A 22,193-nucleotide genomic window follows, 5' to 3' on the forward strand; every position below is an offset into this window, starting at 1 on the left:
TTCTCAACCCTAATAGCGACCTGAGAAGTCACCCTACCAACATCCCCACTGAATCAAGTAATGAAGAATCAGCGAATCCACCAACAATGCAAGAAATAAATGCTGCACTAAAGAAACTTAAAAACAACAAATCACCTGGGAAAGACAACCTCCCGGCAGAGTTGTTCAAATATGGAAATGAGCATCTGAGAAATCTGCTACTCAATTTAATAACTAAAATATGGACACTGGAAAAAATCCCAAAGGAATGGCAAATAAGCATAATATGCCCAATTCACAAGAAAAGTGACAAATTAAAATGCGAAAATCATAGAGGAATATCACTTCTATGCACAGCATATAAAATCTGCACCATGATACTGAAACAAAGAATTGATAAATATGCAGAAAACCTACTGGGAGAGTATCAGGCAGGCTTCCGCACCGGTAGATCCACAACAGACCAACTGTTCACCGTCAGACAGATCTTGGCAAAGTGCTGGGAATTTGACATAGACATACACCAACTATTCATTGATTTCAAGCAAGCATATGATAGCATAGATCGGGAGTGTCTATATGACATACTACTACAATTCCAGATTCCACCTAAATTGGTTAGGCTCATAAAAGCCACAATGTCAGACTCAAGATGTCAGGTCAAAATAGACGGAGAATTGTCGGAAGAATTTACAGTATCACAGGGACTTAAACAGGGGGACAGTCTGGCTCCCACTCTCTTCAACATTGTGCTCGAACATATAATACGAAAAACACTAATAGACACTGGCTCCAATATTTGTTTCAAGAGCAGTCAAGTTGTCGGATATGCGGATGACATCAACATTGTCGAAAGATCAATTTCAGCCATTAAGGAGGTCTTCGACCCTTTAGAAACAGCGGCGCGGGAAGTAGGACTGCGAGTTAATGGTGACAAAACAAGAATGATGGTACAGAGCAGGAACCCCTCACACAGAAGAAGAAGTAGTGCACTATTTAAAGACAACTACTCGTATGAAGTGGTCGATCAATTCACCTACCTGGGCTCCAGCCTGACAGAGAACAATGAGGATCCAGCAGAAATCAGAAGGAGAATCACAGCAGCCAACAAAACATACTTCTCTTTGCTGCCAGTGTTTAAGTCACGTAGTGTCCACAGAAAAACCAAAATAACCATATATAAGACCATTGTAAGAACTGTATTGGCATATGGATGTGAGGCGCTGACACTGACAATAAAGATGGCTGAAATGCTGGATACTTTTGAAAGAAAGGTGCTGAGAAGAATATGTGGACCCGTGAAAGAGGGCGAACAGTGGCGTATCCGGCACAATATAGAATTGTACGATATATATAAGGCCCCTAGCATCTCTGCACACATGAGACTCCTCAGGCTGAGATGGGCTGGGCATGTACAGAGAATGCCGGATACACGCGTCCCAAAAATAATTCTGACTGGTCACCCAGGTGGAAAGAGAAAAGTGGGAAGACCCAGACTGAGGTGGGAAGATGAGGTAAGAGGGGATGCAGCACAGCTTCTCCAGGTGACAAACTGGAAGTCAGCCGCTGAGGACAGGAGGAGTTGGAGGCGACTGTTGCAGGAGGCCAAAGCTCGATATGGGCTGTAGCGCCATCGAAGAAGAAGAAGAAGAAGAACGTGTGCTCGCTAGTGGGGTGGTTTTCCGTCTGGCGCTGCTCCGTCAGCGCCCGTAGTTAATGCTACCGGTTCGGAAGGGCTCGGCATTCCCGAGCAGTTCCAAACCGCTTGTACAGTGTTGCCAGACACTGCAACATTACAAATGTTTGTAAACGTTTAAGGGCTATAGTAAGTAGGATTTATAAAATAAAATACTTTATGCCTATAAGTACCTAAAAATCTACTCATCTCTGGCCGAATCCACTATCCGATATGGAATTTCGTCTTGGGGACATTCACGTAAAACAAATGTAAGTTATATACAAACGTTACAAAACTCCATTATTAAATTACACAAATGCACACAGAATTAACATCAAAATAATGTACAAGTCTTTGAATGTTTTACCTGTTAGAGTATTATTGTTGTATAATATCATTAGTCAACAAATTATACCGTCGAATTCCTTGTATAAGGTAAGAGTCTACCATAAACATAACACAAGATTCACTCAAAATGATGGATTAGTGATTCCGAAATGTACATAAGTATGGAGAAAGAACTCTAAACTCCATTGTGCCGAAGATATCTAATAATCTATCAATGTCAATCAAAAATAATACCTTATGTACCATTAAAGTCAAATATAATCTAAGAAAATGGCTATTGGACACAAATTTTATGTACCTACTGAGGCCCTTGTATAGCTAATTTGAATTCAAAGTTAAATTTAAAAATATAAAGTAAATTGTACCTACCTATGTATGCTAAATATGGATAATATTGTTTCAATTGTACTTGTCTGATATATAACGCTTATACTGCAACTATATTTTTATATTTTTAATTTTTCTATTCTGTTATATTAACTTAACCGTGTTATATTAACTTAACCGTCTCATTGTATGAAGTGTTGTCTGTATGTACCTGCTAAAAAACCACAAAAGCAGTTGGTTTAAATTGAAAAAATAATACTTTACATTTATGTTTTTAATAGGGGTAAGAATTTTAATAGTTTTGATCATTCTTATCTCCTCGGGGGATGCATGAGACAGCAGAGTTGAATAAAGAGCATTATTTTTAAATATCTAATAAGGCCGATTACCATGGTCTCAGCTTGAGAAAAGGATTGATAGTGTACTATGATACCATCATATCATATCGTATCGTATCATATAGATTTTATCAAAATAAATAGCTATGTAGTATTCTTATTTTATTTTCTTGGTATTAAATATCAATTTATAAAGCGTAATATATAAACTTATTCCAATAAGTAAAACAATAACATAAAATGGAAAAGAAACAACCTTAAAATATTTCGTGGTTAGTTAATTCTTCCAACTGTATCAGTGGCGTAGAGATAAATCATCCGTGCCCCCTGCCAAACGTCAACAGACAGCCCACCCTTACAAAAGGAAATAAGAAACCACAAAATAATATTTTTATAACATAACGTACGTTATAATCTACGCGATTATAGATCGCAAATCTTTTAATACACCTTGTACAAGATATATGCCCCCGTATATTCGTAATATAAATATGAATAAATAGTTATGTCCGTATAAAAACTCAATTCTTTAATTTAATACAATGTTGTAGTGGTATGCCTTTCTTGAAAGAATTTAGTTTTTATACAGACAACTTTATTCATAGGCGCAAACAAATGATTCGTTTTAATATTTTAAAACATAACTTGCAAAAAGTTTATTTTAATAATGTATCTAGCAACGCGTAGATTATAAAGTAAGTTTCGTTTACCAAAACTATTGTTGGCTGTCAATATTTTTATCACATACATTATAAGTGAAAAAAAAATACAGTGTGTGGCAAGCCAACGCACGACGGAAGTAAAACTTTTAGTATTTTTCTCTCTCTCTTTTCATTTCATATTATTTACAATTATTTTTATTTACAATGCTATACATTATAGTTTTAAAAAGCGTAAATTTATTTATAGGCGTGTTGTTAAAAAATGAACGTTTAACTAGATTCCTAATATTGACATATTTATAAGTAGCATGTGATAAAAAAAAATAAAAGTTATAAAAATATGGGATTCGAACCCGGGTCCTGCATAACGAGTGTCGAACGCTCTGCCTCTAGACTACGAGGAGAGGTATCTCGCGCGACGAGAACCGCGTATAACGTGTACTCCTCAATTGACTTTTAACGTGTAAATTTTCGTTTTCAAACACGGCAAATGAATAATATCACATAACGTCTCGTTAACGCTTTATATAGGGTCGAATAGAAGATATATCGGCAGTGTGAAGTCATATCTGTCGTTTTTAAAAATATTTCCGTTTATTTGTCCGTATATTAATTAATAATGGGTGTGTTTTCTACTAAAAAAACTTGTCACGCACGTCTGCGAGAATAATTAGTCGCGTTATCGGCCTTGATTAGTAATTTTATTGATTCAAAATAAAAATAATTAATCAAAATACCGAGCGACTCTACCGGCTCGATTTGTAAGCTATATTTCGACAAAAATATCATATAGGTACCGACCGTTAATTCTAGCCAATTACTCGAGTGATCACCTGCCGGTCTAGAGTCTCACTAAATGGATTTAGACATTTCGGGAGACTATCGGTTAAAATTAACAAATTTATGTAATTTTTTTTTTAAATGTATATATTTTCTTATATGTATGCCTGACAAAGTCGCAGCACGAGAGCATTTTATCACTTTTCCTCGTATTAAAAAAAAATCCCAAAAAAAAAAAAAAAAATAGTTAAAGCGGGGATCGAACCTCGGTTTTTCACGACGAAAATCGGGTGCTCTGCCTCTAGACCGCGAAGCTGAGTTTGGAGATTGACCTAAACTAGGTATATAATATTAGCTAGGCTCCTATAGCGAAATGATCCCCGTTTTTCGTGACGGTCATGAGTCGGTTTTACTCCGGTCCTCGAAAATGCATGACGCGCGTAAAGAAGTTTTTCTTCAAAAATAAGAATATATAATGTTGGAATTGACTTTAAGCTTTTTCTTTAGAAATAGTGAACCTACGTCTCTAGTGGTTAATGTTGTAATAGAGAGGGATACACTTATCGTAAAAACGATTTGTTCCCTCACCAAAAAGGTCAACCGTGTATAGTGTACAGATTATCAGCACGCATTTATTATGTCTTCCGAATACGCCGAGATGGTATGGTGCGAATAAATTTGCGAGCCGAAACGCAAGCCAAACAACAAATGACGCGAAACACCGCTTGCAATTGTTTCGTTCCTTTCCCATAATTCGAGTATCGGTTTGCTTTTCCAGGGTATCGATTCTCCAATCCAGGCCGTTCGAAAATCGCTGTCGAAAGTACATACATTGGTCGAAATTCTTATTCTTGAGTCTCGTCGAAGGTGCATGCTTACATACGCCAAACTTCAAAAGTCATTCTACTTAACGAGTGGGTCAAACTATGGAATGACTTCATTCAGAATCAAGGCCCAGGACAGATGTCTACAAAATTCAACAGTGGGCCGCACATGCGATTTGCACAGGGCCAGCAGTAGTCGTGTAGAACTTTGCGGGCTTTTTACAGCATGCCCAGTTACCCAGAAGCTAATTTAACACTGGCCATAACTGGGTTTCTTGGAAATGTTCAATAAACAACTTGGTGTTACATAGCACTCTTTAGGGTGAATTGCCTAATACAAAAAAAAACTTCGTGTTAAGATGGCTTCTGATATTAAATATTTGCACCCGTATATAGGCAAAATGAATTCGAATAAAAAGTTTTGCCCGTATAAAAATTCAATTCCTTTCAAGAGGCGCATACAAATAAAATATTGGATTGAATCGCCGATACAATATTATTGTTGAATGCCTTTCTTGAAGAAATTTAGTTTTTGTACGGTCAAAACTATTTTTTCATATTCAGAAGATTCAACCCGGTGAAAAAGCAACTATTCCAAACATTCTGCATGAGCTATTACACTAGCGAACTATGGACAAGGACAAGGCATCATGAACATACTCCGAGTGTAATATAACCACAGTACAGGCGCTGTTCGTCCTCCCTTGGCGGTGCAGTGCTTTACAGATGTTCGCAGAGGGTGCATGGGATTGCTGGCTTGATGCGGTACAGAGTAGCCGGGACTAGTCAGCTCTACAGGAAATCGGAAAACACTCTTGTCCAGGCCATCGCCTAGTGGCAGATCGTGCCCCTACACCATAGATGGAGAATGTCGCTCAAGCCACCGTAGTACAAGTGTTAACTATGTTTTATTTTATTTTATTTTAAACTCAATATCCTGTAATTTATTTAGATGAACGCTTTTACATTTGAAATAAACATTATTCATATACACATTGCGTATGTACGGGCGCAAACAAAAAAAAATCGTCTTAATATTGTAAAACATAACTTGCAAAAAGCGTATTTTAAATTTACGCCATCTATGAACACGTAGATTTTAACGAACGTCGCGTTGAAACTTAAGACATGCACAGTAAAAATAAATATGATTCATTCAATGATGAATAATAATACATATGGATGTGATAAATTATCTTCCATGCTTAGTAGGATTAGATCAATGATTTTTGAACGAAAAATAACGTGAAATGTATATAAATTTTTATTAAGTTCTACCAACTTCCTTACCGAACTACTTATTGCTTGACAACTATTAGGCCTTCCAAGACATTATAAAACTCTTTTACTGAGATCAAACTTCTAAACATTTTTTTTTCTAGCACCATCGGTAGAATGACTTTAAAATAACAACCTTTTTTTAAATTCCATTATTTTTTCAATTTCTCAGTCCGCCCCTGCCCTCTTGTACGCAATAGACAAGAAGAGTTCGAGTCGCGTGCGTTGAAAATTGTCCAAGAGATGGTGCTAGTTTATCGATTCTCTTTGCTTGCTTCTAATAAAGCCCCTCCCACCAGAAAATGTAAACTCGAGTCAAAAGCGCTAAATTGTCACAAGTCTAGCTTTGATATAGCCGCTTTGCTTGACTAGGTGCCATGTTTTAATGGCGCTTATTTGATCTTACTAGCACGGAAAGCCAAGTTAAGGCCATTCCCAGAGCCAAGAGCATTTCGGTAGAGTCGGTTTAGTCTAATGGGTGCGACACAAATATAAAATATTAAAATATAATAACATAATAATATAGCTACAATTAACTTATGTCTATGCAAACTAATACCATTTTGAAAGGCAATTGTTTATATTTAAAGGTATATTTTTAAGCTTTCATAATATTTCACAAAGTACGTTAACTAGTGATAATATTAAATTTGATCCAGAAAAATCTTGTTTTATATAAATTTTTGGTAAAAATCGTATATAATTACTTAAAATGAACTGGTTTTTGTTTTTAAACATTTATCAGAAGCGTTGCCAGAGTTGATTTTGAATGTACGGATAATAAACAGATTCTCGAGATTATCAAACAGAATATTATCAAACAGTATATTATCAAACAGAATATTATATTAAACAGAATCTGCGAAAAAAATATTTTGTCTTCCAAATCATCACAATCAGTCCTTAGCTTGACCTACATTTGATTGTCTTGACTTCGAAAATAATAAAATTGAAGTATTAGAGAATTAATCATTTTAATGCTGTTATATTGATAAATCAATCTAAAATTATAATTCATTTATGATTATCTTTTAGACATTAAGTCATATTAACGTTTTTTTGACACCTGTTTCATTAAAAACTATAAATAAGCATTAAAATGAATTATTTCCTTAATTTATAATATATTGGACTTAAAAAAGCAATTTACTAAAACAAAACCAAGATTAAAATTCGATATAGATTGATCTAAATTACACCTAACTTTTTGTGTTCAGAATAAAAGTGTTGCTGTCTGGTGATTAAATCTGTTATAAAAACTGTTCCTACCAAATTATTTGAAAGAGATAATCTTACTAAGATAAGAAGTGGCAATATGGATTGTTGTAAATATATTAATGACGTTGAGACGAAAAACAGTCAATTGATAAACCCAAAATCTTGATTGGGCATTGACATATCATTTATTTAAAAAAAAACGTGATGCAAATCAGATATTTATATCGCGATTAATTTTGATTGAAAACAAAGAGGAATGTGAGGGTGAAATGACACAAAATTTTTTAATTCTCTCTAAACCTAGAAAGGTTTATTGTGGAGTTTGAGAAATTGATTTTATATATTATTATTTTAAAGGTTATTCGTAAACCGGGAATGTTTGTCTTTCTTTTCAAAAATTTAAATATTTATTTTTTTTATTTATTATTATTTTTATATATTAGGTGGCTCGTAAAGGCTAAAAATCGTCCATGATCTTGGTCTATTTTAGCAAAGACAAATATTATTACTCTCACCAAGTTCATAAACACGGATTACAATCATATTTGGTTGATTTTTAAAATCTTTTGAATTTCATCAAAAGTTCTTTCAATACATCAATACAAGCGCGTTGACAAAGTGCTCTTAATTCAAAATAATAGTTTTATTCGTGTACTGGTCACCGTAAGGTATGAAAGACAGTATGAATTTCGAAAGGCAAATTTATTTTTTGAAAGTAAAATTTAAAATTGTAATTTTATATTTCATTAGATCCTGCGGTGAAACATTTCAGCGTTACTGATTTTGCCATCGAAACACAACTAGACAGCCTCGCCCATTTTCTGTGAACGTAGTAGGGTCCCGCGCGCGCGCAACAGAGCCGAACTCCCCCTGGCAGGCTCGGGGAGCGACGGCGAGCTGCGAACGCCACTGCCGCTGAGCTGTGCCGTGACTGCTATTGCTATTCGGTCGGCGAAAGTAGATGAGCCAACAACGAGCGCGAGCGCAATATTGCTTGGGATCCTACCGACCGGTGTGAAGTACGCGCGGAACCTCCTACCCATTTACCTGGGAGACTTACCTGTACGCTGGGCGTGCGATCTAACCTCAAACCCGCCTGACATTTGCGCGCCATTCGAACGTTCCCATGTTTAGAAAAGAATTATCCCCTCAGTGTCTGGTAGTGATTGTTTTCTGAAATATCCGTGTGTCTGCGGGATATTATGGTGTCCTCGGGAGAGCGGGGGAGTCCGCTCGCCGTGGTTTTCAAATGTAAAATGTGGTTTGTGTTTTCATTTTGTGCTCTGTTTACCGGGACGTCTTACGTGATCGCTGGCAGCGGTCACATTACTGACAGTAAGTACACGTGACATAACAATTAATTCCTTCTTCCGCTCATATCCGAAACATCCGGGAAATATTGTCTGTGATGAGTTATGCCGTTAATTAATACGCGTTGAAATCACCGACCTCCTCCACGTCGGTGTATTGACGATCGCAGGTATCGGTATATGTAGCCGCTGCGTCTCAAACAGCTGGTAAAGGAATTCCAAAACCCGAGACACGTCGCCCGACAAATAAACACAACGACTCTAAAATATTATTTACTTGGAATTGTATGCAGTGTTTAGAGTATCAGGTGAAAAAATCCAGGTAAACTTTATAAATACGGCATACCTACTCACTCATAAATGGTACAAATATTATATTCGGCGGAGATTCTAATAATAATTGGACCTTGAATACAATTATTTTTTCTAGAACGCACCATTTTATGCCGCAACCTACTTTGACCTATTGATTTAACCGTTTAAATTACATATTAAGCTACATTCAAAACAACACAATTCATTGAAAAAAATACAAACGAATTTGTGAAAGTAACTTTTGTATAAGGATTTTTCGAGGTCCCTTTTTTACCCCTCGAAATCAATGAATATTGGCCTATTGTTATTTGAATACATTGACAACTACTAACGGTTCAGGGACAGTGCTTTTCAATTTACCTGTACTTAGTGAGAATAATAATTTTTGTCGTTGCTAAAATAGACAGAGATCATGGGTCATAAACATTCACGTTTAAAATTCACAAAAAATGTCTAACAGTATTGTTGACGGGGGTAATCAGTTTTAACACATTTCTGCATACAGTATTGTCACCTGGCACCAACGCACGGACATCTAAAGCACACAATAATAAAAGTAACTATAAATAAAATACAACATATGTACTTATGATTTGAGATTTTCACTGCCAAAAGTATTATAGTGATTTGTTTTGGACGTTTCGGACAGTATTCCACTGTCCATCATCATGGCTGATGTGTAATTTACATTTAAACATCTGTCCTGATGATGGACACTGCAATGCAGTCTGAAACGTTGGCTAAAGAAGGAGGTAGCGAAACACGGCATAATACCCCAAAAACAAATCATTAAAATACATCATACCAAAAATACAATATTTTGATAAAACCAATAATTATTAGGTACAGGATTCCGCTTATTCCGTAATTTATTCAATGTTTTTTTAAAACAAATATCTGCCTCATTTGACAAACTTTAAATACCTATGGGTATATTATTTAATAAAATATTATTATCATTAAAGAGCAGGATCATTATTTTGATCCGGCGATCAACGACGATATTTAATTATTATTATCAAATTTTTCAGAATAAAATTTAACTATCATAGATAGGTACTTGAATTCAAATTTTTTTTAATTAAAAATGAAAATTATGTAAATAGTTGTTTTGCTGTTGAAACGCAGCTTTTAATCTAAAAATTGCATAGTTATAAAATAAACAAAAAAAATTATTGCTTTTTTTTAATGGCGATATCACGAACAATAAGGTTATCATCAGCAAAGAATATTGATTACTTAATCGTGATTCTACTTTCTGAATGTGACTTTCTTTACACTACTGCGTACTATATCTTGTTTTATTTAACTACTTTTGTGGATTCTGTAAAACGTTATATTAGTGTTGAGATCCCGCCTAAATATTTATTACATCCTTAAACATAAATATGACTTATTATATTTAAATACGCTAAGGACGGGTTGTTTCAGAAAATATGAACAAATCATCTAATTAAAGTTAATTTTCAAGTTCTGTGAGAGTCCTATTGAAGTTCTGTTATTATATCAACATGGGCCAGTTGCTTCACAAAAATTAAATAATTACAGAAATTTCACAGTTCTTGAAAATGAACTATTCATATTCTTTCAAATAATTTGAACAATTCTTCAAATTTCAAAGTTAATTTTCAAGTTCTGTGAAAGATTTTTAATGTTTTGTTATAATATCAGTACTGTCAGGCAAATAGCCTATAATATAATAACAGAACTTGAATAGAACTATCATAGAATCCGAAAATGAACGTTGATATTTGAAAAATTGTTCAAATCCTCCAAAACAACCCGTCCTTAATGTGAATGGATACATTTGTTGAGGAACATAAAAAAATCATTATCACATTATTTGAAAAAAAAATTTTTTTTAGTATTTACCTAGTGTATTTTCATTTGCATCGAAATAAGGCTATGTAATAAACGAAACCCTTAATTATAACCGAAAAAAATCACGTGTAGAAAAAGTAAAAATATTATTCTTGAAAAAACTTTTGTTAGATATTAAATTTTTTGTTCATTTTTTTGTAATTCAGTTCAAGTCTGTATAGAAACCTACCCACGCATCTTAATTTTTGGTAATGTTACACCTATTTATTACACATCTAATTCGACCTACATACTTCATGTTTTTATATTACTATAAGGTGACACTAACTACTATTGATTGACACCTGAAATTTTACCTAGATTCACGCGAGACACCTGTTCAAAGGCTTCCGATACTTTTCATTATATCATACAAACATGAATATAAAACGTATACCACAGCGAACAACTATGCCAGTTAACGTCCATACATGACGATATCGACGTAACGTTTCTACATACGATATGTAAATGTTCGGAATGTTCTTCGATTGGAAAGTTTTTATCTAACAATCATTCTACAGTTGATAGGAAAATATTTGCTGTTTTATCAGCTGTTGTAAAATTTAACTAAAATGCTACAAATGTTATTCCATTGATTTACCCGTAATATTCAGATGCTAATATTATAAAATATAGCAGTTAAACTTAGAATTACGTTCATTTTCGTGCTTGAAATCGGATCACCGTGCTTAGTGACCAGGTCTGAAGAGCCAGGGACTTCACAACCTTCCTCTCTACTTCTCATTTGCCTCCCCACTCTATTAGTGGGGAGGCAATAACAATACAATTTGTTTAAAGAAAGCACACTACCTAAGTTAATAGAATACATTTTATATATACTTGTATTCTATTATCTTTGGTCACTATCTTAATGAAAATTCTTTTCTATAAACATTTTCTCTCATAAAATTGAAAAACTGCGAATAAGGACGGGTTGTTTCAGAGAATTTAACAATTCTTCAGATTTAAAACTTAGGACGGGTTGTTTCGGAGAATTTGAACAATTCATCTAATTTCAACATTCATTTTCTGGTTCTGTGACAGTCCTTCTGTTATTATATCATTATAAGCTAGATGCTTGGCAGAACTGAAATAATTACAGAACTTGAAAAAATATCTCACAGAACTTGAAAATTAACTTTGATATTTGAAAAATTGTTCAAATTCTCCCAAACAATCCCGTCCTTAATTTTAAGTTATTTACAGGTTCTGGCCTATAATAGAATAATAACAGAACTTGAATAGGACTTTCACAGAATCCGAAAATGATCGTTGAAATTTGACGAATTGTTCAAATTCTATGAAGCAACCCATCCTTAGGAAAGGTTGTGTAACAGAATTTGAAGAATTCATCAATATCAAAGCTGATATTCAAGTTCTGTTATTATTTTTTTAGTTTTTTAAGCAACTGGCCAATAATGACATAGTAATATAACATAAATAGAATCCTCAAAGAACTTGAAGATCAACTTTGAAATTTGAATAATTGTTCATATTCTGTGAAACAACCCGTCCTAAATAAACAAAACGATTTCACATTTGAAAAAAATATCTTTACTGAACCATTAAAAAGGCCACCGACTCGAAACGAAAACCGAAAGTACAAACAAATTTATATACAGACGACATGCAAAACGGTCGAGTTAAAACACACAGAACAGGATACGCCCAGTAAGTTAAGTACTCAAAGCATTTGCCTCTCAGAGTTTGTTATTGCGGAAACGCGAACGCAAAAATAGAAAACCAAACAACTTGCCGAAAAACTTTAATAAAATACCTATTATATTTCGTAATTCACGAATTCATACCAGGTAGGTACTTGTGCGTCATGAACTCACCAGTTAGAATTAGAATTCATGAATAACTTAGAAACGCGTATTGCCGATAGTCATAAACATTTCAACTTGGTTTTTACAAGGATCAAACATCTCCATTAGAACACCGATAAAATCGCATTAAATGATATTTATGAACTTTTTCGGAGTAATACAAATATTATTTTATTCATATGAAACAGATATTTTGTTATGTGACATTATAATTTAAAATAAAACAAATAACTTTAGTAAACACCACTTTTATTTTTATACTTAATGCCGACCGGGTTTCGCTACAATCGCAGCTTCTTCAGGGCAGTACATTTCTTGACTAAAACCTAAAGTCTGCAGGTAACATGTGTTACCAATATATTAAGGCGAAACTTACAAAATTTCACAATGATAATTCATCACATCCTAATACTCCTTATAAAAAGTTATATAAAGTCATGGAAAGTGATGAAACAAAAAATTTATTAACTGGGTTAAGTAGGTTAGGTTAGGTTAGGATTAAATTATTATTTTTTCATCGTTTCTAATGAATTTCTAAAGGTGTGTTGAATTGTCACTGTGTTGAGTTATCATGGAACCGTCAACAGGGAACAACTTAGGACGGGTTGTTTCGGAGAATTTGAACAATTCATCAAATTTCAACGTTGAAAGTCTTATTCAAGTTCTGTTATTATATCATTATAGGCTAGTTGCTTGACAAAACTGATATAAAAAGAACATGAAAAAATCTTTCGCAGAACTTGAAAATGAACGTTGAAATTTGATGAATTGTTCAAATTCTCCGAAACAACCCGTCCTTAAGTATTGCACTTTTATTCACGTTGATTTGGTTGTTGACGACTTTGCTGTTAATGTTTTTGGATTTCGTTACCAAATAATAATACAACAATAATCTATTTAGTAGAACTAAAAACATATTATACATGCTATTTAAGATGTAAATATGTTTGGTTTGATATTAAAACTATATTTGAGATACACCGACAAAAGTGTATTGTTAATGTGTCCGAAAATACGTAAAATTATCGTTATTTCTAATGAAATCGATCAAATATTTTGGTAAGCTGAATTTTTTTCTTGAACTGATCATTTATTTACTTGATTTTTTTACGCCAATCTGGACTCCCACATGTTTTTTTAAGACAAATGACGTCTAATGAATAACAGCATAACAAAATATTTTACAATGCAAGATGGGAAAATAGTAAATAAGATAATAGATAGATTCTGAAACATTACAGAAAACACCAAGAAATAAGTCGATAGAAAATAAAACTAAAATACTTCAGTATATGTAGGTACATTATTATACAAGTATCAGACGCACAAAAAATAAGTCGAAGCAGTCCGTTTTTGTTATTGATTAGTTTTTTTTGGTTCTGCTTGTCGAAATGAATTCTATTAAGACCTGTTAATATTTAGTAATTGATGGGTTAAATATATCAATAACATCCTTATGTGATTCCGTGTTGGAGTTTTACCAATAATACGGTAGATAATGTCTCGATGTTGATTTGATAGGTATTTGGAAAGGAGTCAACTGTTCAGGGCTGTTAATTATTAAATTTATGACATAAATAAGTTTAGTCATTAACGATTCCACGTTCTGATAATTTTAGTAAATAGAGTTGGCACAGTAGATAATCATAATTTACACAATCACTGGCCTTGGAGTCACAAACTCTTACGTAAAATGGAGACATTAGTTTTCTTCCGATTCGGTGTGAACCACATACCAAGGGATTTTTTGTTCAGCTATGGCAGTAATGTTAAGAAAAACATAAGGGTAAACGTATGGTGCATTATAATCTACGATGGTTTAAATTGAAATATTCCATGTAAATACACTTTTTGTAAGTTATGTTTTAAAATATTAAGACGAATTATTATTTTGCGCCCGTACATACGCCATATGAATATGGATATATAGTTTTGTTGGTAAAAAACCCCAATTATTTGAATAAAGCAATACAAACACAATATTATATGCGTGGTTCAATCCAATATATTTTTGGAAAGAATTTAGTTTTAGGGACAAAACTATTTATTCGTATTAATTAGTAACTAATAATTTGCCATCTATGAATGCTTACATTATAACTTACGTTACAGGATATTACGTATATTATTTACTTATCTACACTTGCGTAAGTCAAGTAGTGATAAATAGGTAGTTCAACTCCTTTTTTATCTTTCGTAACAATATTGATGCTCTTTAAATAAAGCGGTTCTTGGCTTTATATGATAAGACTATCAAAATATTAAGTTTTAATTATCTCAACGAGAACCTTCAGAACAAACCATCTTTGTAGTAGGTTCAGACAATGCCAATGTCAAGAGATGAAATATTTAATCTGGTACTTGAAACCCCATACCCGCGCCAGTGAAATGATTAATTTAAAGATTATTGAAGGTTTTAGATTACTTGCTAACGCCATCACCATTCATTTATAGGAACAGTAGATTTAATTTATTCAGTAGATACAATTAGTTATTTGAATAGTAGTAGGCTTTGCGTTAAAAAAATATTTTTCAAATTTTCTCTATTTAAATCGAAAGCAAAAATTGTAGCAGAGTGGGTAGTTCGAACTCTTTCACATATCACCACTTAACTACTAAATTTAGATGTTATGCAATATTTGTATTCGGTTCAATAAGTGTATAATAATTTATATAGAAGTAAACATTGGAGCACACACATGAAGGACACACAGAATATTATACTTAACACAGATGAAATGACAAATGTTCGAGTTGAAACAGATCTTCGGCAGGCTCAGTTAATAATAAGTCAAAGCAAATAAATATACAAGTAAAAAAGAGTGATTGCTTTCTGCGAAAAGTATAAGATATTTGGTTGAAATATTATATTACAAGATTAAGTTAAGCTTGGAAAAAGTTTTTTAGCAGTATGATCTTTACCGATTTCAAAGAAAACTGAAATCGTCGTTTATAAAACCATTCGACTCCAAGACCTCAGACCGCTAAATGAAATGTATTTGGATGTTTTTAAAAATTTTAACGATTTCACCAGACGTAAGGAAAATTTAGCGTCAATTCGGGCACACGGCGCCCATGACACTTTTCTATCGGTATAATATCTCTTTGGTATATGTTGCTCTTTTACACACTATCTGCCAAGTGGTACGAATAAACAAGGAAGAAGTCCAAATATTTGTAACAGGTGGTGCAAAAGTCTTCACTCAATTTCCTTAAGCTGTTACGTCTATAAATACAAATAATGTATCCATGGTTTTTCAACGCGTATTCTGCTTCTGTTAACTTCACAAATAATTTAATTACCTTATTACACGCCGTAGTACATTAGATTTTACAAGTCATTTGTATCACTGAAATGTCAATACTTAAAATTAAAAAAAAAAAGAAAACATAAATGAAAAAGTAAACAGAACATACAATAAAATAATGCATTAGATAAAAATGTGAACAGAAACTAAGAATAAAATATTCATAAGTCTGCGTGATTTCTTATTTATAAATTAAAACATAATATTTCACCCCTCACAAAATCAACAGAAAATTTGATTTACTCTTTAACAATAATAATAATAAAATAATAGTGGAAGGTTTATACATATAGGTCTTTTTCTGTTCAAGAAAAATAACAGAAATGGAATAAAAAAAACGTCATCATGACAAGACACTATTTGCAAAAATGAGTACATTTTCCGATAGGTTAATGAATTTTGCGCCATCTTTTATTTAGAAATAGATATTTTGAACAAAAGTCAGAGTGAATAGTCACTGTAGAAATTTTTTTCTAACGTAAATCTCACTCATTTTTATCGGATGTTCTTTTTGCGTATTTTCATCCGTTGTCGCATTTACTGGCACAACATGTGTACGAAAGATCGGGGCTTTTTATAGCGCTTTTTCTTTCATTCTATTTGTGAACACCACCAGATCGTGAGATGGTGAGATTCAGTCACCGTCTACCACGCTATACACATATCATTAGCTATATAAATACACACATCTGTCGTCATTGTTGATGAACAGAAGATGAATGGGTTTTTATAAACCTTCGAAATATCATAAAAATTGGTGCAACTGAATTGTCATTTGTTTTCACTCATAAGATCTTTCCCGTTTCATATTATTTTACCGCTGTAAGTAGTCATAAAGTTAGTTATTATCACACGACTTTGTGTCATATATATTATAGTAACAAAAATACAATACAATCGAATACAACATACAACGTGTCCCAAAATTTGACACCAACCTTAATATATATTTCTTTCGGAATATCTAAATATGATCCCAGTAAAAAGGTTGATGAACTGATTTTTGCAATAACATGCTAGGTCAGTTTGGTAATTTTTTTCAGTCTGATGAGTCAAAATCAGATGTTTTTTTCTTCTAATATGTGACTTTGGCAAAAATGTATTTTTTTCCAAACGTAAAGCACACTTATTTTTGTACTGTGATCAACAACAGCATTATTCAGGATTGCGTGGCAGAAATCAGAATTGTAAAATATAGAAATCTGTAGTTGTGGCATTAAAAGAACTGACCTAAGGTGTAGATTTTCCCTACATTCATAAAAGTGCAAATATCTCGAAAACTAGCGACTTTTTACTGAGGTCATATTTAAATATTCCGATTAGTCGTGAGCTTACCTATTACCCATTGACAGGTTGGCGTTGATGCTTGAGACACTTTGTATATCTACAAGATACGATTTTTATTAACTCGTTTGAGTGATTTATGATATTAAATAAATTAATATTTTTAATTATTTATATTTATGTAATGATTTATGGATTCGCTTAGACTGTCAGGGAAACTATTTAAGAATTTATTGAAATACTCACGTGTACCGGAGTGAACTATCAACTTAATTAGAAAATTGAAGAATAAAATAGTTCATGCCTTTATGAGTTTATTGTTTAAAGACTTGTATGTATATTGACAACAATGATTTTCGGAATGAGATGGTCAGTATTTTTCCTCTTATTTTGAATGTCAAGTGTGCAAAATTTCTTCAAGAAGTATCAAAATTCTGCTTAAAGGGGGTGTGAAAAGGGGATAGGGTGGTTCTGATTTAAAAGTAATCTTCCTCTTGTTTTGAATGTCAAGTGTGTAAAATGTCATGAAATGAATATAACAGTAGATTTGAATATTAATTAAATCTACGTGATCTGCCACAGACACTCTTCTTTATATAAATAGATAGATAGAATATAAATATTGTGGCGAACTACGCACGAAGCATGCACCGCAGACGACTTACTTAGGCACCATCAAATGAATATGAACATCAAGCTAGTGAAGAGAGTTTTTACGATTAAAGAATTTTTTTTTAAATCAAGCATTCATGGGCTATTCTTAACAAATTGGCTGCATTCGACCGTTCACCACGATACAAAATTTTGGTTCCGGGTCAGTTCGATCCTGCATGTTTACAATCAAGATGCTGTATTAGATGACTCAATCCTACGTAGTATCTTTAAAAAAATATTATCTTCACAAAACAGGATGTTCACCGTTCATCGCAACGTATCTTTAAATTCTCCTAAAATTATGTGTGTAATGGTTTAGTTTGTTATTTCGGTTTATGTGTGCCATTTGTTTACGATGTCTGTATGACGTCGGAGTTGTCTATATGGTAGGTACAGACTTGGCAGCATCTCAAGACGCGAGTTGGTGTACTTCTGTTGCTCTATTTCTTGATCTATGAAACTCGGCAATACTTCTGCAACCGCTTTGAGTGCAATCGCATAGTCAAACCAATTTAAAGAATGTATTTATACTCTATGAACATATTTATGCTGATCATGACATTTGAGGTGAGTGCGACGTTAGTGTCTCTACTAAATTTTGTGTGAAATAGATAGGTACCTTGCAATACATACCTGGCTTTACGCGGTAACATCATACGAAGTTTAGAGGTGGGTTCAGGAAAGATATTTTTACGGTCGGTTCAGAGATTCATTATCCAATTTTTTGAGTTTTTAAGAAGATTCGATCTCAAAATATCGAATAAGGAATTTGGTGCGGCACTCCAAATTCCAGAAAAGCATGCATCCCACAAAGAAAATGAATTTATCGAAAAAACAAGTTTTTTTGTCCCGTACGAGAAAGGGCTGCTGGTCTTTTTTATAAAAAAAATAATTTCGGATTTTTTGGCTGAAATACCTAAACCAACTGTACCTACATATTTTTTTTAATCAAGAGGTAAGGTATGGGCTAAAATTAAAAAAAAACGACTGATCTACGTTCTAATGCAAAATTGATATAAAAAACGTTTTTATACAATTTAAATAAAAATAGACGGTTGGGCAGGAATGTTTTTTTTTTTTTAATATTTTACAACATATTTCCAAAGTTAGTTCTAAATCCATGAAATTTCGAGTTCTAATGGTCTGTATTTCATAATTTAAAATTCAAATAGGTAAAATAGTTCTTATCTGTACTATAAAACTTTGTTATAACTAATAAATTTGTGCTGAACTTTTTCCATATCGTTTTAACCGGATTGCCAATAATTTAATTGCATTAGTTAATTAAGAGGAAACTACAAGCCAAAAATATGTATATTCTTGGTATACCTTATATTGTAGGTGATAGGCATTAAAATCGTTTGACAAACGAAGTCTAGAAACGTTCGATTTCATGCACAAAAGTGGTTTTTATTTATTTTGTAAATAATTTTATGAGAAAGCAAAAAAGTTAATCAAGCGAAACTCTCACAGATAATCTTATCTATAATACTGTATTTTTTTGTAAGTTTTTTACTTTATGCGTTCATACGTTTCAATTGAAAAAAATGTTTTCTGGTAGTTTACATTTTTTTTTTATTGAGTAATTTATTATTTTTATTTTTATTCTACTCAAGCGAAACGATAGGAAAACCTTCAATTGATCGAAAGCATATTTTTTGGTATTCATAATGTACACCAATTCGTTACAAAGATTAGTCAAAATAGTGATTTAGCATTAACCTTCGCCTTAAATTGTAAATACATACATAGAATAAAAACAGAAAACAAGTGAAAAACATTAAATTTAAAAAAATTAAGCAAATAGCCGTTTACGCAGGATTTTTGAGGGTCTCACGTTTCCAAAAAGCCATCAAGGGGACTCGATCCAGGCAATCGTGGGTAGCAGTGATGATGGAATTCTTCGATTGGCGTAATTAATGTGATCGTATTTATATAGTTGGTAGAAACAGCAAATTAAAGAGATATGGAAGAAAGTTGTGTAGAATAAAAGGGAAATTAAGCAAATGAGAATGGTAGAAGTTGGGGATGACCGAGAGAAACATGGCACGATCAACTAACAAAATACTTGAGGTGAGCCATGCCAAGTCAAAAAATTAGAATAAATGATAAGCAAATTTAAATTTAATATTTAATAAGGTTTTTATGTTTTTGATTTATACAAAAACATGTTTTTTTATAATATAAGGATTGTATCAAGACGTAGGTAAGGTTTTTTTAGAAGGGTTTGTATGATACGATATATGAATGTAAATGAAACAAGGAGTGCTTACCAAGACCGAGTTGTTTGACTGTCAATCCCTGTTACCCAGGTAGGAAATAACGTAATGGTTAGTTAGTTATGTAAATAATGCAATAGTGTAGTTGGCAGAGTATGTACGTTGCATTTTTGATGTCTCGTATTATTATTATTCATCGGCAGTAATTAGCAAGTCTACCTATGTACCTTCTTGTTTATTTTATTGAGTAACCTATCCATTTTTGATAATCAACACCGACAATCGCTAATTCACGTTCACATCGCCATCTCCACAATAACATTGAACAAAATACATAGGACTAAAAAAACATTGACAAAGGGACAGAACAAAATAGGACTAAAAAAAAAATTGACAAAGAGACAACAAAATAGGACTAAAAAAACACCGCGAAAGGGACAGAACAAAATACAAAGAGTATATTGTCAGATGTTTTGAATTTAAAAGTACTAATAGATGTCGCTCGGGCAAATTGCAAATCTCGAAACAAAGCGAAGTAGCTCTGCATATTTGAAGCCGTAAAGAGCAGAGGTTACTGTCCCGCTCTGTCAGCGCGTAGACCGTAGATATTGTCGATCTTTCTACCTTTTAGTTTTCCCTAATCCTTCCCTGCTTTGGTAATCATGACGTCACCCCGCAGTGTGCTCAGTTTTCAGTAAATTTGACTTTCCTCTCATTTAACAACGGTCACCATTCTACTTGCTCTCGGAATGGATTAACTTTATTTTAAGAAGGTCTAAGTTGAACTTTATGATTTGATTTCCCAATTTTTTCGTTATTTTGCAATATTCAAGTTGAAATTGACTCAAAAATGATTTATTTTAAATTAACTCCAACCAAGAGGCCTTGGAAAAGAATTTCACTAGAGAACGGGTCGTTTCAACGACTCTAAAATTTTATTTTCTATCCTCAAAAGACCCTCTGCACTACATTAGCCCTGAGGGAAAATATTTTCTTTCTATGGAGTTAATGTAAAAAAATGTGTTCAGGAGTAATAGAAGTATTTATCCGTCCTTCCCACCAATGGAGTATAGTTAAAAATAAGCCCAAAAAGGAGTTAAAAAAGAGCTATAACCTATACCCATAGAAATAACTCTTAAATTGTCAGTTTTGTATAAAAAAATGAGCTAGATTATCTAAAATAATAACGGGCTAAGAAGCCAAATCCTTTTTTGGAGCTGATGGCCGCAATTTAGAGCTAAATCTAGCTCTAAAGGATTTGAGGTGGCATCACTGCCTCATACTGCGGTTCCAAGAGAGTCTCGTTCGAGAGGTCAAAAGTCGTTTAGAAATCGATAATATTGTCAGCAATAATTACAATTTGAGGTTTTACTCATTAAGTTATTCCAAAAAAAATAGAAATAAAACAAATAAATTTGCTGAGTTAGTTTCTTTGTATTAATTTAACTATACATTGTGTTATGAATCTGTCAACTAAGACGTTGTGGATGTGCCCCGATTATTATAGAATTAATCCGTATAATAAAATATATGCAATTATTTCGAATCCGTTACCAACAATTTATTAAAAAAAGCTGGTCATATTACGACCTTGCGACGATATGTTGGTACCTAGTATCTAATTTCCTACAACTCGTGAGGCCGGCAGCCCAAATTCTGAATTGAAAGATAATCAAAAACGAACGAATAAATCGCTTTCCTCTCATTTGAGAATACAGTTGGTTTATAAGAGAACCGTGGAGTTGCCAGAAAACGAATAAATTCTAATGTTGCCTTTTTTTATGTTCGCGATTTTTCACTCAGTTCCCGCAGCGAAAAAGCGAATGGGAGGTTATGTAGGTACCTACTTATGTTTTATTTGATCGGAAGTACGATGTACTCCACGAAACGCCCTCACAATGGAAACTAAGAAGCACCCGACCAGGAAAAAAATCATTTAATAAGAAACCCAAGAACTGATTACCATAGATAATAAATAC

The 22,193-nt window shown here is 33.1% G+C and overlaps 1 protein-coding gene across 5 annotated transcripts in view; it reads left to right on the forward strand.

Annotated features, from left to right (window-relative positions):
- LOC149425125 (low-density lipoprotein receptor-like) overlaps nucleotides 1-22,193 on the forward strand; it is a 398,591-nt gene that overhangs the window by 10,357 nt on the left and 366,041 nt on the right. Inside the window, exon 1 of one of the 5 annotated variants that reach the window (XM_089649339.1) lies at nucleotides 8,352-8,767. The exons of 2 other annotated variants lie outside the window; for them this stretch is intronic. In XM_089649339.1, coding sequence (XP_089505465.1) covers nucleotides 8,635-8,767 — 133 coding nt within the window. In that variant the 5' untranslated portion in view covers nucleotides 8,352-8,634. Of the gene's footprint in view, nucleotides 1-8,351; nucleotides 8,768-22,193 lie in introns of those variants that run through there. 2 more of the 5 variants (XM_089649331.1, XM_089649378.1) reach the window with 2 other exon arrangements.

The sequence above is a fragment of the Hesperophylax consimilis genome, chromosome 3 (assembly GCF_061612785.1).
Source record: "Hesperophylax consimilis isolate HC1 chromosome 3, BYU_Hcon_1.0, whole genome shotgun sequence".
In the NCBI taxonomy this organism is placed as follows: Eukaryota; Metazoa; Arthropoda; class Insecta; order Trichoptera; family Limnephilidae; genus Hesperophylax; species Hesperophylax consimilis.